Raw genomic sequence first — 20,761 nt, 5'->3', positions numbered from 1 at the left:
TTGCTTTTGGGCATCATCTAAATCTTGCACTGCATGGCCTTTCAGATCTGGCTTCCTACACTTGACGTCATATACATCTCTTAGTGCCGAGTTCCCTTAATGCTGAGTCATGCTCCATTGTATGGATGGACCACATGACTGATTTGTCTCCTGTCTTTGGTCTTCTCAGCTTCCATCTCTCCTTCCCGCAGGCATCGATGTTGAACAAGTGTCTGTCGTCATCAACTTTGATCTTCCCGTGGACAAGGACGGGAACCCTGACAACGAGACCTACCTGCACCGGATCGGGCGCACAGGCCGCTTTGGCAAGAGGGGCCTGGCAGTGAACATGGTGGACAGCAAGCACAGCATGAACATCCTGAACAGAATCCAGGAGCATTTTAGTGAGTCCCGGGGAGGGTACTGTGCCTGGTGCCCTTTACTAAGGGGGGCGGGGTGGGGAAAGGGGTAGGATCTTCTGTAGCCCCGAGAGAGGCTCTGTCCCTGGCACACTCCCCTCCTTTCTGACCATATGGCAGTTCTCAGGGCCACACCTGGAGACTTCAGGACCCAAGGACTCCAAGGACAGCTCCCCCATGACCGGGCTTCGGGGCGTGGGGCTCTGACTGTTGCTGTCAGTGACTAGGGGCCCTGCTGCCCCCTGCTCAGGCACCCAGAGCCTTTGGGGATGAATGAATGATTGCTGTGGCCCGGGGTGGGGCACATTCCTGGGCACGGTAGAGACCTGTGTATTTTTCCCCCAGATAAGAAGATAGAACGATTGGACACGGATGATTTGGATGAGATTGAGAAAATAGCCAACTGAGAAGCTCCACCAGCCACTGGTGCCAGCCCTGACACTGCCCCTGCACGGGAGACAAGTGTGTTCAGGGCACAGCCCCCAACATCACCCCAAGGACAACGGCATGAGTAGAGAGAAACTACCTACCTCACTTCAAATTATGTTTGGACTTGACAAAAATGTGTGCAAATGATGGGGGATGGTAGAAAAAAATTATTTACACAACCTTGGAAGATTAGGCATGAATACACAGAGATTTACCTTTTGGAAGTTTCATCTTTTAATTTGGCCAGTGTTTCCTTCATGCTAATCTAGATGCTGTGGCTGATTGCTTGCCTAGGATCTCCTGTGGCAGCCTCTGCTTATTCTCTGGCTTGGAGTGGATGGGCCAGCCTCCAGCTCCTGTGGAAGTAATGGAATAGCGGTGAAAAGGGAACACAGAGAGGGAGGCCTCCAGTAAGATAGGTGTGTAAGCCCAGCCATCATGTTTGGAATGGCATGAAGCAGCAGAGGCCTGAGAGCTGCTGCTTTGGACTTGGGGGTGGGACAGCTCACCTGAGTATTGCCAGCCCCCTGTCCTAATGCCCACAGCAGAAGGGGATTTGTTAAATAAGCACGGACCAAAATGCCAGCTTCTCCGACCTGTGTATATGGGTTTGTGTCACAGACTGTGACCTGTTCTTGGTGGGTGCAGTCTGTGTAGAGTGCACATCTGATTATTGGTGGGTCCCGTGCCTGTGCTTAAGCAAGTCCTGTAGAGAAGTCATCGTGGAGAATTAGTGGTGGCCCTAGCTTGCCACAAAACCTGGTCTCATGAGCATCTGCAACATCCTTTTTACATCCTTTATATCACCTTACCCCGTAGTAGCCCCAAGCAAATGTGATCTGAGGTTTAGATCCTCAGTGAAAATTGTGGTTTCAAGTCTCTCATGGCTAGCCTCAAGGCAGTTCTAGATGTGGTCAGCAGTAATCACAAATTCTTGTTTTGTTTCCACACCCAGAAGGCAAGTTTTGTCAGAGCTGGGGAATAATTTCAGATATTTGACATATTGATTATAAAGGGCTTCTGAACGTCTGTGTTTACTGCCTTTGGAATACAAACAGGTGCAACTGAGGGACTAGCTGCACTACTGCCATTTGTCTGTCCAAGGCAAGAGTATCACCAAGGCCTTTGCTCCAGCCTTACTTGGCATCTTTGTGCAAGATAGAGCAAACAACAGTAATGGACACTTCTCATGCCTGGCCAAGACTGTTGTACCTTGGCCAGGTACGACATGTTGTGTGTTGGTATCCACAAAATGATGGCAAAGATGAGAGGAACCTGAATTGCCAGAGCAATATGAAACCTGAGCCAAGAGGAGTACTCTGCAGTTCTTTGGCTTTCAGAGTGGCCACTTTCTCTAGAACCTGGAAGAAGAGTTTTATGTGCTAAGAACGATTGTGATCCTAGGTCTTCCTTGTAGGCATCTCTGTATTTAGGCCAGATCTGTCTCCTGGGAAGGGAAGGAGCCAATGTCAGCCTCCAGGTGATTTATTTAGTCTGACATTACAAAGAGACCAATAGACTGCCAATTCTACCACATTCCCCTGGGGGGTACTTGACTATGTAGTCTTCTCTATGCTTCTAGTCAACTCTGACACATCTTGGAATTCTTGTAAGAAAAGAAATTTTTATGCTTTTTTCTCCTTCCCTGAGTCCTGTGGACCAACCCTGAAATACCAAAAACAAGGGCAATAATTAAAGAAGTATAGACTCTTTAGTAGGCCACAGGCAGAGCAGACCCCCACCTTCTCACAGCACATACAACCTCTCTACTGGTGTAGCCCCAAGTCTGAGACGGAAAGTGGGAAGTCGGGTGCTGCAGACTGTTTGAAAGCAGGAGGAATGGGAATCTGGTAGAAGCATAGATCAACAGTTCTTGTTTTTTTGGAGATGGAATCTCACTCTGTCACCCAGGCTGGAGTGCCACAGCATGACCTCGGCTCACTACAACCTCCACCTCCCAGGTTCAAGCAATTCTCCTGCTTCAGCCACCTGAGTAGCTAGGACTACAGGTGCATGCCACCAAGCCTGGCTAATTTTTGTATTTTTAGTAGAGATGGGGTTTCATCATGTTGGCCAGGCTGGTCTCGAACTCCTGACCTCAAGTGATCCACCCACTTTGGCCTCCCAAAGTGCTAGGATTACAGGCATGAGCCACCGTGGCCAGCCAACAGTTCATAATCAGGGGTCTTGGACCTCTAAGAATTCACTGGATGGGTTTCATGGAGTCTATGAAATATATATGTATCGGGGGAAATTCACCTCCGATATTCAACATGGGTTCTTTTCTATTTCCCTAAGTGTCAGCTGGTCTGAGAAATAAAGGGAAAGAGTACAAAAGAGAGAAATTTTAAACCTGGGTGTCCAGGGGAGACATCACATGTTGGCAGGTTCTGTGATGCCCCCTGAGCCATAAAACCAGCAAGCTTTTATTAGTGATTTTCAAAAGGGGGGGGTGTGGGTCACAGAGTTCACATGCTTCAAAAGGTAATAAAATATCACAAAGCAAATGGAGGCAGGGCGAAATCACGACCACAGGATGGGGCGAAATTAAAATGGCTAATGAAGTTTCAGGCACGCATTGTCATTGATAACATCTTATCTCCTGACAGGGATTGAGAGCAGACAACCTGTCTGACCAAAATTTATTAGGCGGGAATTTCCTCGTCCTAATAAGCCTGAGAGCGATATGGGAGACTGGGGCTTATTTCATCCCTTTGTCTACAACCATAAAAGACAGCCGTCCCCAAAGCGGCCATTTTAGAGGCCTCCCCTCAGGGACACATTCTCTTTCTCAGGGATGTTCCTTGCTGAGAAAAAGAATTCAGCAATATTTCTCCTATTTGCTTTTTTTTTTTTTTTTTTTTTTTGAGATGGAGTCTCACGCTGTTGCCCAGGCTGGAGTGCAGTGGCGCGATCTCGGCTCACTGCAAGCTCCACCTCCTGGGTTCACGCCATTCTCCTGCCTCAGCCTCCTGAGTAGCTGGGACTACAGGCGCCTGCCACCGCACCCGGCTAATTTTTTTTTGTATTTTTTAGTAGAGACGGGGTTTCACTGTGGTCTCGATCTCCTGACCTTGTGATCCGCCCACCTCGGCCTCCCAAAGTGCTGGGATTACAGGCTTGAGCCACCGCGCCCGGCCTTTCTCCTATTTGCTTTTGAAAGAAGAGAAATAGGCCGGGCGCGGTGGCTCAAGCCTGTGATCCTAGCCCTTTGGGAGGCCGAGGTGGGCGGATCATGAGGTCAGGAGATTGAGACCATCCTGGCTAACACGGTGAAACCCCGTCTCTACTAAAAAATACAAAAAAAAAAAACTAGCCGGGCGAGGTGGCAGGCGCCTGTAGTCCCAGCTGCTCAGGAGGCTGAGGCAGGAGAATGGCGTGAACCTGGGAGGCGGAGCTTGCAGTGAGGTGAGATCCAGCCACTGCACTCCAGCCTGGGTGACAGAGCGAGACTCCATCTCAAAAAAAAAAAAAAAAAAAAAAAAAAAAAAAAGAAAGAAAGAAGAGAAATATGGCTCTGTTCTGCCCGGCTCACAGCAAGTCAGAATTTAGTTATTGCCCTTGTTCCCTGAACATTGCTGTCATCCTCTTCTTTTTTCAAGGTGCCCAGATTTCATATCGTTCAAACACACATGCTTTACAATTTGTGCAGTTAACGCAATCATCACAGGGTCCTGAGGCAACATACATCCTCCTCAGCTTACGAAGATGATGGGATTAAGAGATTAAAGACAGGCATAGGAAATAACAAGGGTATTGATTGGGGAAGTGATTAAGTGTCCATGAAATCTTCACAATTTATGTTCAGAGACTGCAGTAAAGACAGGCATAAGAAATTATAAAAGTACTAATTTGGGGAACTAACAAATGTCCATGAAATTTTCACAATTTATGTTCTGCCATGGCTTCAGCCGGACCCTCCGTTCGGGGTCCCTGACTTCCTGCAACGTATGTGCAGTAGTTTGAGTTTAAATGTATTTTCCTGGCTGGGCACAGTGGCTCACGCCTGTAATCCCAGCACTTTGGGATGCCAAGGTGGGCGGATCACCTGAGGTCGGAAGTTTGAGACCAGCCTGACCCACATGGCGAAACCCCATCTCTACTAAAAATACAAACTTAGCCAGGCTTTGTGGCACATACCTATAATCCAAGCTACTTGGTAAGGCTGAGGCAGGAGAATCGCTTGAACCTAGGAGGCAGAGGTTGCAATGAGCTGAGATCGCGCCGTTGCACTCCAGCCTGGGAAACAAGAGCAAAACTCCATCTCAAAAACAAAAACAACAACAACAAAAATAATAAATGTATTTTCCTGGGGAGACTCCCAAAATAGTACATGTCTTTTAAAAAGGTAAGTCCCACTGTTGCGGATGGTTCTGGCATGTCACCCCAGCATTACTGCAGGTCATATTTCTTCCTTATTCCTTCCATATTCATTCCTGACAGTGCCTAGCTCCCAGGGCCATAGCTGCCTCTGTGACCTTGTGTAGCCTAGAGCCAACAGTGATGTAAATCTGCATTGAGCTTGGTGAGCTTTGGTCCCCAGGGATTCTTTTACTGATTTTAGTAAGTACCTATATATGAAATGATAGCTGGGTGGGTTGACTCATGCCTGTAATCCCAGCACTTTGGGAGGCTGAGGCAGGAGTACTGCTTGAGCCCTAGAGTTCAATACCAGCCTGGGTAACAAAGTGAGACCCTGTCTCCACAAAATACTTTTAAAAATTAGCCAGACATGGTAGTTCATGCCTGGAGTCCCAGCTACTGGGGAGGCTGAGGCAGGCAGATTGCCTGAGCCCAGGAATTCAAAGCTTGAGTAAGTTATGATTGTGCTGTTGCACTTCAGCCTGGATGGCAGAACAAGACTCTGACTCAAAACAAGAGAAAAAAACACCAGGAGCAGTGGCTCATGCCTGTAATCCCAGCACTTTGGGATGCCAAGGCGGGCAAATCACCTGAGGTCAGGAGTTTCAGACCAGCCTGGCCAACATGGTGAAACTCCACCTCTACTAAAAATACAAAAATTAGCTGGGTGTGGTAGTACATGCCTGTAATACCCACCTACTTGGGAGGCTGAAGCAGGAGAATCACAGGAACCCGGAGGCGCAGGTTGCAGTGAGCCGAGATCTCACCACTGTACTCCAGCCTGGGCAACAGAGTGAGACTCTGTCTCAAAAAAAAAAAAGAAAAGAAAAGAAAAGAAAAAAGAAATGATAAACTGTTCTAGAACAGAGAAACCTGGGAAAAGGAATTTTTGGCCCAATGGAAAATTCTGGATATATTCATTATCTATAAATAATGCATGTTATTATTTTTCTTGAGTGTCATTCATTGGCTATATGCCTAAGAACTAATTGTTGATGTATTCTTGTTAATTGATGATTAACCTGAATTGAGGATTAACATGAAGATTAATAATAATTCATGTTAATTGAACTTAATTATGAAGTTTTCATATTACCAAGAAATCATTAATGAGTATGAGAAGGAAACAGCCGGGTGCAGAGTGTCACACCTATAATCCCAGCTACTTGGGAGGCTGAGGCAGGAGGATCACTGGAACCCAGGAGTTCGAGACCATTCTGGGCAAAGAGCAAGATCTTGTTTCTTAAAAAGTTTAAAAAAGAAAATTAAGCCAGGCACAGTGGCTCACTCCTGTAATCCCAGCACTCTGAGAGGCCAAGGCAGATGGACTGCTTGAGGCCAAGGGTTTGAGACCAGCCTGGGCAACATAGTAAGACCCCATCTATAAAAAATAAAAAATTACAAAAGAATTAGCCAAGTGTGGTGGCGCATGCCTTTAGTCCCAGCTATCCAGGAGGCTGAGGTGGGAGGATCACCTGAGCCAGGGGGGTTGAGGCTGCAGTGAGACATGCTCCATGCTACTGCACTCCAGCCTGGGCAACAGAGCAAGACCCTATCTCCTGAAAAAGAAGGTAGGAGAAACAGCAGTATGTTTTTGGTTGCTGGTATTTGGGTATTTTTGTTTTAACAAGGCTAATGTCGTAAAGTTTAGCATTCAGTGCATTGGGATTGCCCATGGCTGAGCTCTATAGTCATTCTGAACTGGCGTGGTGGAGGTGCTCATGGTCACATTGGTTGAAGTTTTCTGAAATCTGTAATGTGTAAACCTATTTGGGTCTGTAAGTTATCTTTGAGCTTAGATGAAATTCACTGTGAATGCTCTGCAAAGCAAAGCAAGTTTTCCATTGATATGTAGATCACTGTCCCAGTGTTGGACTGAAATGCTTAGTTCAGCAGTTTTCACAGTAATGCTGTAAATCACAGCTTTCCAGTGAATATTGTAAATGCAAAGAATTCACCATGAGGTGGGTTTTGTGCAATTTTTCACACATAGAACTTATCAGTATTAATGCTATAATATCACAGTCACCAGTGAGTCACTCCATCCTTGTTCAGGTCAGAAGAAATACAAGCAGGAGAAGCTGAAGCCACAGTAACAGCTGGTGGTGGATTGGAAGCATCAGGAGCCCAAGCAAGATGTATCTTCCCAATAAACAGGACATCCTACATGGATCTAGAATGCATACATTAGGGATCCATTTGCAATATGTCAAGTTTGGTGTCAAGCACTTTCTATTTTTGTTGTTGTTGAGATGGAGTCTTGCTCTGTTGCCCAGGCTGTAGTGCAGTGGTGCCATCTCAGCTCTCTGCAACCTCTGCCTCCCGGGCTCAAGCGATTCTTGTGCCTCAGCCTCCTGAATTACTGGGACCACAGGTGCCACCACGCCTGGGTAATTGTTGTATTTTTAGTAGAGATGGGATTTCACCCTCTTGGCCAAGGTCTTGATCTTCTGACCTCAAGGGATCCACCTGCCTCAGCCTCCCAAAGCAATGGGATTATAGGCGTGAGCCACCATACATGGCTAATTTTTGTATTTTTAGTAGAGACGGGGTTTCACCATGTTAGCCAGGCTGGTCTCGAACTCCTGGCCTCAAGTGAGCAACTCACCTCAGCCTCCCAAAGTGCTGGGATTACAGCTGTGAGCCACCATGCCCGGCCAGGTTCGTTAATTTCTATAGCAAGTAGGATTATGCCAGAGGAACAAATTAAATATTTTACTTCATCTGATTTTTTTTTTTTTTATCTTTCTCTGCCTTTGAAAAACTCTGACTTTGTATTTAACATCAATGGAAAGGATAACTTCAGAAAAAGCTGCAGTACTTCTAGTCTCATGGACCGTTCTTCACTGTCTCATGGACCCACACTTCACTGACCATTTCAAGACTTTCACTCACCTCATAATTCCAACCCTATCATCCCTCTCAGGTGTCAGTAAATAAGCTCCTTACTCTAAGAAAATGGCTAACATACAGAAACTCCCTCAACCTTCCACCACCAGAACTTCCTCCATGAGCACTGGTCCTTCCCTCTCCCTCCTGTTTCAATGAGAGATCCCTGTTATCAAAATTTCTCAGCTGGGTGAGATTACATCTAATCTCAGCAACTTCGGGAGGCCAAGGCAGGAGGATCCCTTGAACCCAGAAGTTTGACACCAGCCTGGGCAACACAGGGAGACCTCATCTCTACAAAAAATAATTAAAAATTAGCCAGGTGTTGGCCGGGCGCGGTGGCTCAAGCCTCTAATCCCAGCACTTTGGGAGGCCGAGACGGGCGGATCACGAGGTCAGGAGATCGAGACCATCCTGGCTAACACGGTGAAATCCCGTCTCTACTAAAAAAATACAAAAAATTAGCCGGGCGAGGTGGCGGGCGCCTGTAGTCCCAGCTACTCAGGAGGCTGAGGCAGGAGAATGGCGTGAACCCGGGAGGCGGAGCTTGCAGTGAGTCGAGATCGCACCACTGCACTCCAGCCTGGGGCACAGAGCAAGACTCCGTCTCAAAAAAAAAAAAAAAAAAAAAAATTAGCCAGGTGTGGTGGCTCATGCCTGTAGTCTCAGCTACTTGGGAGGCTGAGGCAGGAGAATCACTTGACCCCAGGAGTTTGAGGCTGCAGTAAGCCGTGACTGCACCATTGCACTCCAGCTTGGGTAACAAAATTAGACCCTGCCTTTAAAAAAAAAAATTAAAAAAAATATATATATATGCACATTTTTCTGCCAATCCACCAAATTCCCTCTCCTGGCTTTTAAGAACTTGCTCTGTCAACTCTCCCCTCATATTTGCTACCTCTCTCACCCCAACAGCTCTTTCTCATTGATATTTTAACATGTTCATACTTGAGAGCTCTTTACAATTCAACCCTCTATTCCTCATCTCTCAGCCTAACATGTCTCCTAATGGCAGAAAGTCTTGTAAGGTGGTACGCAGAGTCCCATTCCTCATCCCTCTGCAGTCTTGACTTCTGCTCCACCACTCCCCTGAAATAGCCTTCATGAAAGACACTGATGACCTACATGTTCCAAATCCGAACCCAAATCTGAAAACCACTTTTTTTTGAGATGGGAGTCTCACTTTGTTGCCCAGGCTGGAGTGCAGTGGCATAGTCACAGTTTACTGCAGCCTTGAACTCCAAGCTCAAGTGATCCTCCTGCCTCAGCCTCCCTAGTAGCTGTGGCTACAGATGCATGCAACCACACTCAGCTTAAAAGCTACATTTTAATCCCTGTTATATTTGCCTTCTCAGCAGCATTTAACTCTAACAACTGTCTCTTCCTCTGGCCACTCTTCTGGGGAGGAAAGTGACACAAACTTTGCTTCCTGGTCTTCTCTCTACCACTTCAGTCTCCTTGGCAGACCCCTCCTTTATTCACCTCCTAAATGGGCCTGTTCCTCATGGCTGTATTCTGGGTTAGTTCTCTTTCCATGCCAGAGGCAACGCTGTTTATTCCTATGGCTTTGTCTGCTGGTGACACCCAAATCTATACCAAGACCTGATCCTTGAGCTCCAGGGTCATGGAAACAAAAGCACACATGGCACTTGAACTTGGGGTGTCTTCTATGAGTCCTGTCCTCGTGTCTAACATTGAACATATGCCACTACCAAGCACCACCACTCAAAAAACCCAGGTTCTGCTCTCAGCTCTTCCTCTAACTTCCCCTCACAAAATGGTACTGCAATTGCCTGTTACTCAAGCCAGAAGCCTGGGGTTCGTCATGAATCTTCCCGCCCTGCCCTGCATATAAAACTGTCCTTTTATATCAGTTTTACATATAAAACTGTTTTACATATAAAACTGTCCTTTTATATCAGTTATCCACTGCTGTGTTGCAAATTGCCCCAAAACAATGGCTTAAGACAACAGCCTTTCTCACAATTCTGAGTTGTCTGGAAAGCTCTGCTGGTCTCTCCCAGCCTGGCTGAAGCAGCTGTCTCATCCCAGCTAGTGTCTGAACTCAGCTAGGGCTGCTAGGCCTCTCCATGTGGCCTTTCATCTTCACAGTATGGTGGATGGTCTCTGGGCTCCTCCTCTTTTTTTTTCCAGATAGAGTCTCACTCTGTTGCCCAGGCTGGAGTGTAGTGGTGTGATCTCGGCTCACTGCAACCTCTGCTTCCCCAGTTCAAGTGTTTCTCCTGCCTCAGCCTGCCCAGTAGCTGGGATTACAGGTGCCCAACACCATGCCCGGCTTTTTTTTTTTTTGTATTTTTACTAAAGACAGGGTTTCATCATGTTGGTCAGGCTGGTTTCGAACTCCTGACCTTGTGATCTGGTTTCTGGGCTCCTTCTAAGAGGAAAGAGCAGAAGCTGCAAGGTCTGTTGAGGCCTGGGCTCAGAACTCTCCCAGTGCCACTTCTGTCACATTTTTTGGTGAAAGCTAACTACAGGGCCAGCCCAGAACCCACAGGTGGGGAAATAAACCTCATATCCTGGTGAGGGAAGCTATGAAGTATCTGTGGCCATCCTTCATAACTATAATTCTACCATCTATTTGGTAAAACCAAACAAAATTGTTACTCTTTGGCCATTTTTGGCCTAAGAAGTAGCACTTTTACATGGCTCAATCCAATACTTTTGGCTGGGCGTAGTGGCTCATGCCTGTAATCCCAGCACTTTGGAAGGCCAAGGTGGGTGGATCACCTGAAGTCCGGTTCAAGACCAGCCTGGACAACATGGTGAAACCCTGTCTCTACTAAAAATATAAAAATTAGCTGGGTGTGATGGCGCATGCCTGTAATCCCAGCTACTCGGGGGGCTGAGGCACAAAAATTGCTTGAACCCGGGAGGTGGAGGTTGCAGTGAGCTGAGATCGCACCACTGCACTCCAGCCTGGGCGACAGAGCAAGACTCTGTCTGGAAAAAAAAAAAAAAATTTAATAGTTTGGAGTTTGTTTTTTATAGAGACAGGGGTCTCACTATGTTGCTCAGGGTGGTCTCAAACTCCTGGCCTCAAGTGATCTTTCCGCCTTGGCCTCCCAAAGTGCTGGGATTACACGTCAGTCACCCTGTGTAGCCTCAATCTAATACTTCCTGAATTCACCCTGGTCTGGATCACTGTGGTCATCTGGTCTACTACACTAGCTTCCTAGCAGTTGCCTATGCCTCCACTGAGGTTTTCCTGCAGTTCTTTTGTCTCACAACAGCCAGTAAGATATTTGCCACCTTTGAGTGTGATTACCCCACTCCTGCTGAAGACTCCCAATTCGTTTACATTTTTCCTAAGTGGCATGTGAGCCCCTCCAGATCAGGCACCTACTTAACTCACCCATTCCATTTGCTTCCCAGCTCATACCCTCTGCTCCACCTCCACTATTGCTGGACTTTCCTCAAGTTCCCTTGTACCCCTTTCCAGTCAATCCTACTCATCCTATCTCATCCCCAGGCAGCCACTGTTCTGATTTCTATCTCTATAGATTAGATATACCTGTTTTGGGCTTATATGAATGGAATCATGCAATATGTACTCTTTTTGTACCTGGGTTCTTTCACGCAATATAATGTCTATGAGATGTCAAATCTCTCCACTTGATCTTGGCCAAGAGGGCGAGAAGTGATGAGATGTCAAATCTCTCATCCATGTTACTGCATGTATTTCATTCCTTTTTATTATTATTTTTTGAGACAGAGTCCTGCTCTGTCACCCAGGCTGGAGTGCAGTGGCGCAATCTTGGCTCCCGCAACCTCCGCATACCGGGTTCAAGTGATTCTCCTGCCTCAGCCATTCCTGAGTAGCTGGGATTACAGGTGCACCCCACCACGCCCGGCTAATTTTCTTTTTTTTTTTTGAGACAGGGTCTTCCTCTGTCGCCTAGGCTGGAGTGCAGTGGTGCAATCTCAGCTCACTGCAAGCTTTGCCTCCTGGGTTCACACCATTCTCCTGCCTCAGCCTCCCGAGTCGCTGGGACTACAGGCACCTGCCACCACACCCGGCTAATTTTGTTTTTGTATCTTTAGTAGAGACAGGGTTTCACTGTGTTAGCCAGGCTGGTCTCGATCTCCTGACCTCAGGTGATCCACCTGCCTTGGCCTCCCAAAGTGCTGGGGTTATAGGCGTGAGCCACCGCGCCTTGCCCTTTTTTTGATTTTTAATCAACATTATTGAGAGGTATAATTTATATACAATATTTTAAATACATAAGTTCTCATATAAAAATTAGCCAGGGGTGGTGGCGTACTGCTATAGTCCCAGCTACCGGGGAGCTGAGGTAGGAGGATCACTTGAGTCTGGGAGATCAAGGCTGCAGTGAGCTGTGAACATGCCACTGCATTCTAGCCTAGGTGACACAGCGAGACCCTGTCTCAAAAAACAAAAACAGTTATTCTTCCTTGGGAACTGCTTATAAAAAAGAAAAAGCAGGCCAGGCACTGTGGCTCACACCTATAATCCCAGCACTTTGGGAAGCCCAGGCAGGCAAGGCCTCCTGGCCTTGAGCTCAGGAGTTCAAGGACAGCCTAGCCGATGCGGTGAAACCCCATCTCTACTAAAAATACAAACATTATCCGGGTGTGGTGGTGTGTGCCTGTAATCCCAGCTACTTGGAAGGCTGAGGCAGGAGAATCGCTTGAACCCAGGAGGCAGAGGTTGTAGTGAGCCAAGACCCCGCCCAGCCTGGGTAACATCTATAAATAATAGTTCCATGAGTTTAGAAATACAAAGTAGCATGACTTAACAAACTTACACATCTATGTAACCAGGCACCAATTAAGATACAGAATAATTCTATCACCAAGGAAGTTTCCTTGTGTCTGGCCCAAACAAACATCCTTCTCCACAGGTAAGCTCTGTTAGTTTTTATCACCATAGATTTCATTTGTCCTATTCTTGAATCTCATATAGATTATACAGTATGTATTTGGTGGTCCTTCAACATAATGACCAGGTGTGGTGGCTCATGCCTGTAATCCCAACACTTTGAGAGGCCAAGGAAGGGGGATCTCTGGAATTCAGGAGTTGGAGAGCAGCCTGAACAATATAATGAAGACCCCCGTCTCTGCAAAAAGTTTACAAGTTAACCGGGCGTGCTGGTGCGGGCCTGTGGGCCAGCTACCTGGGAGGCTGAGGTGGGAGGTCAAGGCTGCAGTGAGTGATTGCACCACTGCATTCCAGCCTGGGTGACACAATGAGACTCTGTCTCAAAAAAAAATTAAAAAAAAAAAAAGAAAAGAGAAAACGCATTGTGTGTTGTATTTATTGGATGATGGAATTATGGGGTTTACGGGCCTTCTGTTGCGTTTTGATTTTTGTTTTCTTACCTGTTATCGCGTTCTTAACAGTAGGCATCATATAGTATTCCCATGGAACTTTCCTTTGTTTAAAGCCTTACAGTTTGGAGACTTACACATTTAAGGTGAGATGTGACAGGCTTAAAAATAAACTTTGGAGGCCGGGCGTGGTGGCTACCGCCTTTAATCCCAGCACTTTGGGAGGCTGAGGCGGGAGGATCACGAGGTCAGCAGTTGGAGACCAGCCTGGTCATCATGGTTAAACCCCGTCTCTTACTAAAAATACAAAAATTAGTCGGGCGTGGTGGCGGGCGCCTGTAATCACAGACAGTCGGGAGACTGAGGTAGGAGAATAGCTTGAACCTGGGAGGCGGAGGTTGCAGTGAGCCGAGATCGCGCCACTGCACTCCAGCCTGGGACAGGGCGAGACTCCGTCTCAAAAAAATAAATAAATAAAAAATAAAATAAACGTTGGGTTATTTCAGTGTGAAGTAAGGCAATAAACAGAGGGCTAACAGTTCCACTTCGTAGAGCTCAGGAGTTTTAAAAAGCGAGGAGGCCGCGTCCTGGAAGGGTGAGCAAAAAGCCTCCCTTTGAGGTTTGCGCACAAAGGGAGAGGCCAGTCCAGAGAGACCCAGCGCCGCGCAGAATGATGATGTCGCACGCCGGGTGGGAACTGACGTCACCTGTGCTCACCGCCGCTTCCGGTCCGCGTGAGGTGCATTCTCGCGCCGGTGGCGGGCTTGGGGCCGGCGTTGCGACGTGGTGCGGCGCATATTTTCACAAGTGTGTCGCCCTTGGTCTGGACTATGGCCACCGACTCTTGGGCCCTGGCGGTGGACGAGCAGGAAGCGGCTGTCAAGTCGGTCAGTGGCTTCATCTCCAGGCGGGGAGGACGTAGCAGGGGCCCAGGCGAAACCTGCCTAAAGCACAGGGAGCTCCCCGGGTTGGGGAGGCTCCTGGGCAACGCGCTGCTAGAGTTTGCTGGGGCAGTCACTTGCCCTTGATTTGCTCTTAGAGCTAAAGAGACCAGTGTCGAGCTTTTTATCTCCATATGGGCTGGTTAAGGACTTCATCCTTTGGTATATCCACCCCACTATGCATGCTGTCATTCCTCTATTGACCTCCTCGGTGACGATTATAAGGAAAGCCAAGTTTAGATGCTGATTCTCATTTTCATTATGCGACTGTTCTTCGCATGTTTCTGTGCTACTCTGTATTTAACATTTCTTAGATCCATGCTTAACGTGGTTGGCAGTTTGTAGCTCTTTGTAGAATAACAGATTCACTTTTAGATGTAATACCTCAATCTGCAGATGTTGGAAGGAGGCACTACAAATTGTTTCATTGATGTTTAAAGTGACACTTAGTTTCATATACTTGTTCTTTAAGTAATGAATATTCATTCAACTGGAATGTAATTACAGCATACACCGTGGCTTTCTGTTCTTATATCTAAGACCTAAGCTTTAGGTTTGTTTAGTGATAATGGACTGGTTTTTTGTTGTTGTTGTTGTTGTTTTTGTTTGAGGCGGAGTTTTGCTCTTGTTGCCCAGGCTGGAGTGCAGTGGCGTCATCTCGGCTCACCACAACCTCCACCTCCTGGGTTCAAGCGATTCTCCTGCCTCAGCCTCCTGAGTAGCTGGGATTACAGGCATGCGCCACCACGACTGGCTAATTTTGTATTTTTAGTGGAGACGGGGTTTCTCCATGTTGGTCAGGCTGGTCTTGAACTCCCGACCTCTGGTGATCCGCCCACCTCGGCCTCCCAAAGGGCTGGGATTACAGCCGTGAGCCACCACGCCTAGGCGGTATGGGGATTTTTGAGAGGGCTATTGACAGAATTAGACAAGGCTGGCAAGGATTTACTGAACTACAGAGAACAGAATATGTTACAAGTGATGGCTAATAGAAATATCGGTGTAGAAGTTATTCTGGGCCGGGCGCGGTGGCTCACGCCTGTAATCCCAGCACTTTGGGAGGCCGAGGCCGGCGGATCACGAGGTCAGGAGATCGAGACCATCCTGGCGAACACGGTGAAACCCCGTCTCTACTAAAAAAAATACAAAAAAATTAGCCGGGCGTGGTGGCAGGCGCCTGTAGTCCCAGCTTCCCGGGAGGCTGAGGCAGGAGAATGGCGTGAACCCGGGAGGTGGCCGAGCTTGCAGTGAGCGGAGATTGTGCCACTGCACTCCAGCCTGGGCGACAGAGCGAGACTCTGTCTCAAAAAAAAAAAAAAAAAAAAAAAAAAAAGAAGTTATTCTGATAGATAGAGGGCCTATATGTTGGGCAGTGGAAGTGAAAATGAGGGGATGGATATAAGATACAAAGACAGAATGGGTAGGACTTGCTAACATAATAAAGGAGAGAAGGGAGATAAAGCGAAAGGTTTCTGTTTTCAACTTGGATCCTATTGGTATTACTAACGTTCCAATAACAGGAATACGAAAGTGGGAGGAAGGGCAGATTTGATAAAATGGTGAAGGCAGCCGGGCGTGGTGGCACCCACCTGTGATCCCAGCACTTTGGGAGGCCGGGGCGGGCAGATCAGTCGAGGTCAAGAGTTTGATACCAGCCTGGCCAACATAGCGAAACCCTGTCTCTACTAAAAATACAAAAGTTAGCCAGGCATGGTAGCAGGCGCCTGTAATCCCAGCTACTCAGAAGGCTGAGGCACGAGAATTGCTTGAACCTGGGAGGTGGAGGTTACAGTGAATCGAGATCACGCCACTGCACTCCAGCCCGGGCTACTGAGTGAGACTCTGTCTCAAAAAGAAAAAAAAAAAAGAATGGTGAAGGCTGGGCACGGTGGCTCACACCTGTAATCCTAGCACTTTGGGAGACTGAAGCAGGCAGATCAGTTGAACCCAGGAGTTCAAGACCAGTGTGGGCAACATGGTGAAACCCCATTTCTACAAAAATACAAAAAATAAATTAGCTGGGTGTGGTGGTGGCGCACTCCTGTGGTCCCCATTACTCAGGATGCTGAGATGGGAGGATCACCTGAGCCTAGGGAGGTTGAGGCTACAGTGAGCTGTGATCACACCACTGCACTCCAGCATGGGCGACAGTGAGACCCTGTTTCAAAAAAAGAAAAAAGGGAATGGTGAGTTCAGGTTTGGCTGTTCTGAGTTTAAAATAAGGAGACATCTTGGTAAGTACCTGTTGTGGGAGTCCCCAGGAGATGCCAGGTTTGACGATTTGTTAGGAGAGCTCACAGGCTCAGTATGCAGTTGTACTCACAGCTATGATTTATTATAGTGAAAAGATACAAAGCAAAATTAGTGGAAGAAAAAGGCTCATGGGCTAAGTCCAGAGGAAACCAGGCAAACTTCCAAGTTATCTCCCAATGGAGTCCACAGAGTGTGCTTAATTCTTCCGGTAGCAAATTGTAACAGCACGTATGAGGTGGTGTCAGGGAAGCTTGTTAGAGACTACTTGAGGCTTTTATTGGGGGCCTGTCATATAGTCACCCTGTGCCTGGCTTGTACCAGAATTCCAGACTTCCAGAAGGAATGCGGGTGGTTAGCATAAATTCCATGTTTTTACAAACAGTTGAGGCAGACTGACCGCCTCTTATCAGTTCTAGGAATGATGGGAACCTTCCCAAAGTCCAAGTTCTCAGGTGACAGCCAAGGGCCAGCCTTGCAAATAGGCTTTCCTAAGGAGAGTGGTCAGGCCTGCTGTGTTCTTTTCTGCACGGTAGCCATCAGGCATTTGGAAATACAGCACTGGAATTCAGGGGAAGGAGCAGGTCAGAGGTATAAAACCAGCAGTTTCCACAAAGAAATTACAAAGCATTATCAAGAGCATAGGCCTTGTACTCTGGAGTTTAAAATCTAGCATTTGGCCGGGCGCGGTGGCTCAAGCCTGTAATCCCAGCACTTTGGGAGGCCGAGACGGGCAGATCACGAGGCCAGGAGATCGAGACCATCCTGGCTAACACAGTGAAACCCCGTCTCTACTAAAAAAATACAAAAAACTAGCCGGGCGAGGTGGCGGGCGCCTATAGTCCCAGCTACTCGGGAGGCTGAGGCAGGAGAATGACGTAAACCCGGGAGGCGGAGCTTGCAGTGAGCTGAGATCTGGCCACTGTACTCCAGCCCGGGCGACAGAGTGAGACTCCGTCTCAAAAAAAAAAAAAAAAAAAAAAATCTAGCATTTAGCATCAGATCTACTCTGAAAGACAGTTACTGATAATTGGTTTCAAACCTTGTGAAATCTGTGACCCTAACCTAGCTGTGATATGAATATCACAAATACAGGCCTAAACATACTTGGTGTCTGCTTCTAAGCATTCAGCTTATCAGAAGGCTGGTGTAAATAAATGCTTCCTAATAGTTGAAGAATACCTGTTTTTTCACCACTTAGACTTGTGTACCTTCACTTAATAAATGATTCATGGTCTTAGGTTATCATGTGGCTCTGCTCTCTGGAGTAGAGAAAACCAATGAAAGTGACAGAAGAGGCTGGGCGCGGTGGCTCACGCCTGTAATCCCAGCACTTTGGGAGGCCGAGGCGGGCGGATCACAAGGTCAGGAGATCGAGACCACGGTGAAACCCCGTCTCTACTAAAAATACAAAAAAATTAGCCGGGTGCGGTTGTGGGCGCCTGTAGTCCCAGCTACTCGGGAGGCTGAGGCAGGAGAATGGCGTGAACCCGGGAGGCGGAGCTTGCAGTGAGCCGAGATCGCGCCACTGCACTCCAGCCTGGGCGACAGAGCAAGACTCCGTCTCAAAAAAAAAAAAAAAAAAAAAAAAGAAAGAAAGTGACAGAAGAAGGCTGGGTGCAGTGACTCACACTTATAATCCCAGTGCTTTGGAGGCCAGGGTGGGAGGATTGCTTGAGCCCAGGAGTTCGAGTTTGAGTTCGAGTAGGCATGGTGGTCTACACCCTGTGGTCTCAGCTACTAGGGAGGCTGAGGTGGGAGGATCGCTAGAACCCAGGAGGTTGAGGCCACAGTGAGCCATGATTGTGCTGCTGCACTCCAGCCTAGGTTACAGAGTGAGACCTTGTTTTAGAAAATAAATAAATAGAAAAAAAAAGAAAAAAAGAAAAAACTTGAGTTGGGAGATAAGCAGAGTTTGAGGTTTTCTGAAACTTTCCCCCCAACCATTATATTTAGGCCACCCCTCGCCTTGTTTGAAGGCTGTTGAAGATGTTTGAAATGATGGTTTCACACAGACGTTCAGCAGTTCTACTTTGAGGGAACAAACCAATTCCCTCAATACTGGTGCTGAAAGTTTCAGACTAGACTTTTACTGAAAGTTTCTCTTTTCTTAGGGACCTTCCTTTTATTGGATCCTTTGCTTAACCCTGTTTTCTTTTATTCCTATTCAGATGACCAGTTTGCAGATCAAGGAAGAGAAAGTCAAAGCAGATACCAATGGTGAGTCACTAGTAACTACAAGCTAGAAAAGAGTTCCATGTGGGCCGCTGCTTTGCACTCATAGCTGCATTGTACAAAGAGCTGTTGTTTGGTGTAACCGTTAGCTGTTTACAAGCCAGTACATTAGATTTTGTTACTGAAGGGATATGTCAATTTTCCAAAGTTTATCCTTTGACTTCTTAAAATTAAGAGTCTCTCTATTGGACTGTACTGCTACTGTTCATTTGATAATATTTTGGCTAATTATTTATTTATTTTGTTTGAGACGGAGTCTCGCTTTGTTGCCCAGGCTGGAGTGCAGTGGTGCAATCTCGGCTCACTGCAGGCTCTGCCTCCTGGGTTCATGCCATTCTTCTGCCTCAGCCTCCCGAGTAGCTGGGACTACAGGTGCCCGCCACCACGCCTGGCTAGCTTTTTGTTTTTGTATTTTTAGTAGAGATAGGGTTTCATCGTGTTAGCCAAGATGGTCTTGATCTCCTGTCCTTGTGATCTGCCCGCCTCGGCCTCCCAAAGTGCTGGGATTACAGTCGTGAGCCACTGCGCCTGGCCTAAATTTTTTATTTTTTATATTAGATTTTTAAAACTTTATTTGAGACAGGGTCTCACTCTGTCGTGCAGGCTAGAGTGGAGTGGCATGGCGTGATCTTGGCTCACTGCAAACTTGCCACCCAGGCTCAAGAGATCCTTCCACCTCACCTCCCAGGTAGTTGAGACTACTGGTGTCCACCACCACACCCGGCTAATTTTTTATATTTTTAGTAGAGGCGGGGTTTTGTCATGCCCAGGCTGGTCTCGAACTCCTGAACTCAAGCGATCTGCCTGCCTTGGCCTCCCACAGTACTGGGATTATAGGCATGAGTCACTGCACTTGGCCTAATTTTATTTATTTATTTTTTAATTTATTTCTTGAGATGAAGTCTCGCTCTGCCACCCAGGCTGGAGTGCAGTGGCGCGATCTCGGCGTACTGCAAGCTCTGCCTCCCGGGTTCACACCATTCTTCTGCCTCAGCCTCCCGAGTAGCTGGGACTACAGGCGCCCGCCACCACGCCTGGCTAATTTTATTTTGTATTTTTAGTAGAGACAGGGTTTCACCGTGTTAGCCAGGATGGTCTCCATCTCCTGAACTTATGATCCGCCCGCCTTGGCCTCCCAAAGTGTTGGGATTACAGGCGTGAGCCACCACACCTGACCCATTTTATTTTATTTTATTTTATTTTATTTTATTTTATTTATTTATTTTGTGAGACAGAGTCTCGCTCTGTGGCCCAGGCTGCAGTGCAGTGGCGCGATTCGGCTCATTGCAAGCTCCGCCTACCGGGTTCACGCCATTCTCCTGCCTCAGCCTCCCAAGTAGCTGGGACTACAGGCGCCCGCCACCTCGCCCGGCTAATTTTTTATATTTTTAGTAGAGACGGGGTTTCACCGTATTAACCAGGATGGTCTCGATCTCCTGACCTCGTGATCCGCCTGCCTCGGCCTCCCAAAGTGCTGGGATTACAGGCGTGAGCCACTGCGCCTGGCTATTTTTTTTTAAATAACATCCAGATCCTGCACGAGGTAAATTTTTTAACTTTTTGAAAAGTGAATCTGGGTTCAAAAGTCAGAAAGTATAATAAGGTACAAGGGTTAGGGCCCACCCTAGTGACCTCATCTTAACTACAGCTGTAGCAACCCTATTTCAAAATCAGGTCACATTCTGAGGTACTGGTTAGGACTTGAATATATGAGTTTGGGGTCAGGGGGCCACACACAATTCAGCTCATAACAGCATCCTATCCCATAAGTAGCCACTGTTCATGGATTTTTTTTTTTTTTTTTTTTTTGAGATGGAGTCTTGCTCTGTCGCCCAGGCTGGAGTGCAGTGGCCGGATCTCAGCTCACTGCAAGCTCCGCCTCCCGGGTTCACGCCATTCTCCTGCCTCAGCCTCCCGAGTAGCTGGGACTACATTAACTGGGACTAC

The 20,761-nt window shown here is 47.3% G+C and overlaps 3 protein-coding genes across 11 annotated transcripts in view; 2 read left to right on the top strand and 1 right to left on the bottom strand.

The window, feature by feature from the left end:
* The window catches only part of DDX19B (DEAD-box helicase 19B), a 43,200-nt gene extending 42,154 nt beyond the window's left edge, over window positions 1-1,046 (top strand). For 8 of the 9 annotated variants that reach the window (XM_050772730.1, XM_050772731.1, XM_050772734.1 and 5 more), the window contains 2 exons: window positions 192-383; window positions 744-1,046. In XM_050772730.1, coding sequence (XP_050628687.1) covers window positions 192-383; window positions 744-805 — 254 coding nt within the window. In that variant the 3' untranslated portion in view covers window positions 806-1,046. Of the gene's footprint in view, window positions 1-169; window positions 384-743 lie in introns of those variants that run through there. The other variant, XM_050772735.1, reaches the window with a different exon arrangement.
* AARS1 (alanyl-tRNA synthetase 1) overlaps window positions 1-20,761 on the bottom strand; it is a 370,792-nt gene that overhangs the window by 84,358 nt on the left and 265,673 nt on the right. The window lies entirely within an intron of this gene.
* The window catches only part of DDX19A (DEAD-box helicase 19A), a 78,931-nt gene that overhangs the window by 35,776 nt on the left and 22,394 nt on the right, over window positions 1-20,761 (top strand). The window contains exons 2-3 of the mRNA XM_050772739.1: window positions 14,164-14,275; window positions 18,751-18,799. Coding sequence (XP_050628696.1) covers window positions 14,219-14,275; window positions 18,751-18,799 — 106 coding nt within the window. The 5' untranslated portion in view covers window positions 14,164-14,218. The remainder of the gene's footprint in view (window positions 1-14,163; window positions 14,276-18,750; window positions 18,800-20,761) is intronic.

The sequence above is a fragment of the Macaca thibetana genome, chromosome 20 (assembly GCF_024542745.1).
Source record: "Macaca thibetana thibetana isolate TM-01 chromosome 20, ASM2454274v1, whole genome shotgun sequence".
Classification (NCBI taxonomy): domain Eukaryota; kingdom Metazoa; phylum Chordata; class Mammalia; order Primates; family Cercopithecidae; genus Macaca; species Macaca thibetana.
This window is presented reverse-complemented; position numbering and strand designations above follow the sequence as displayed.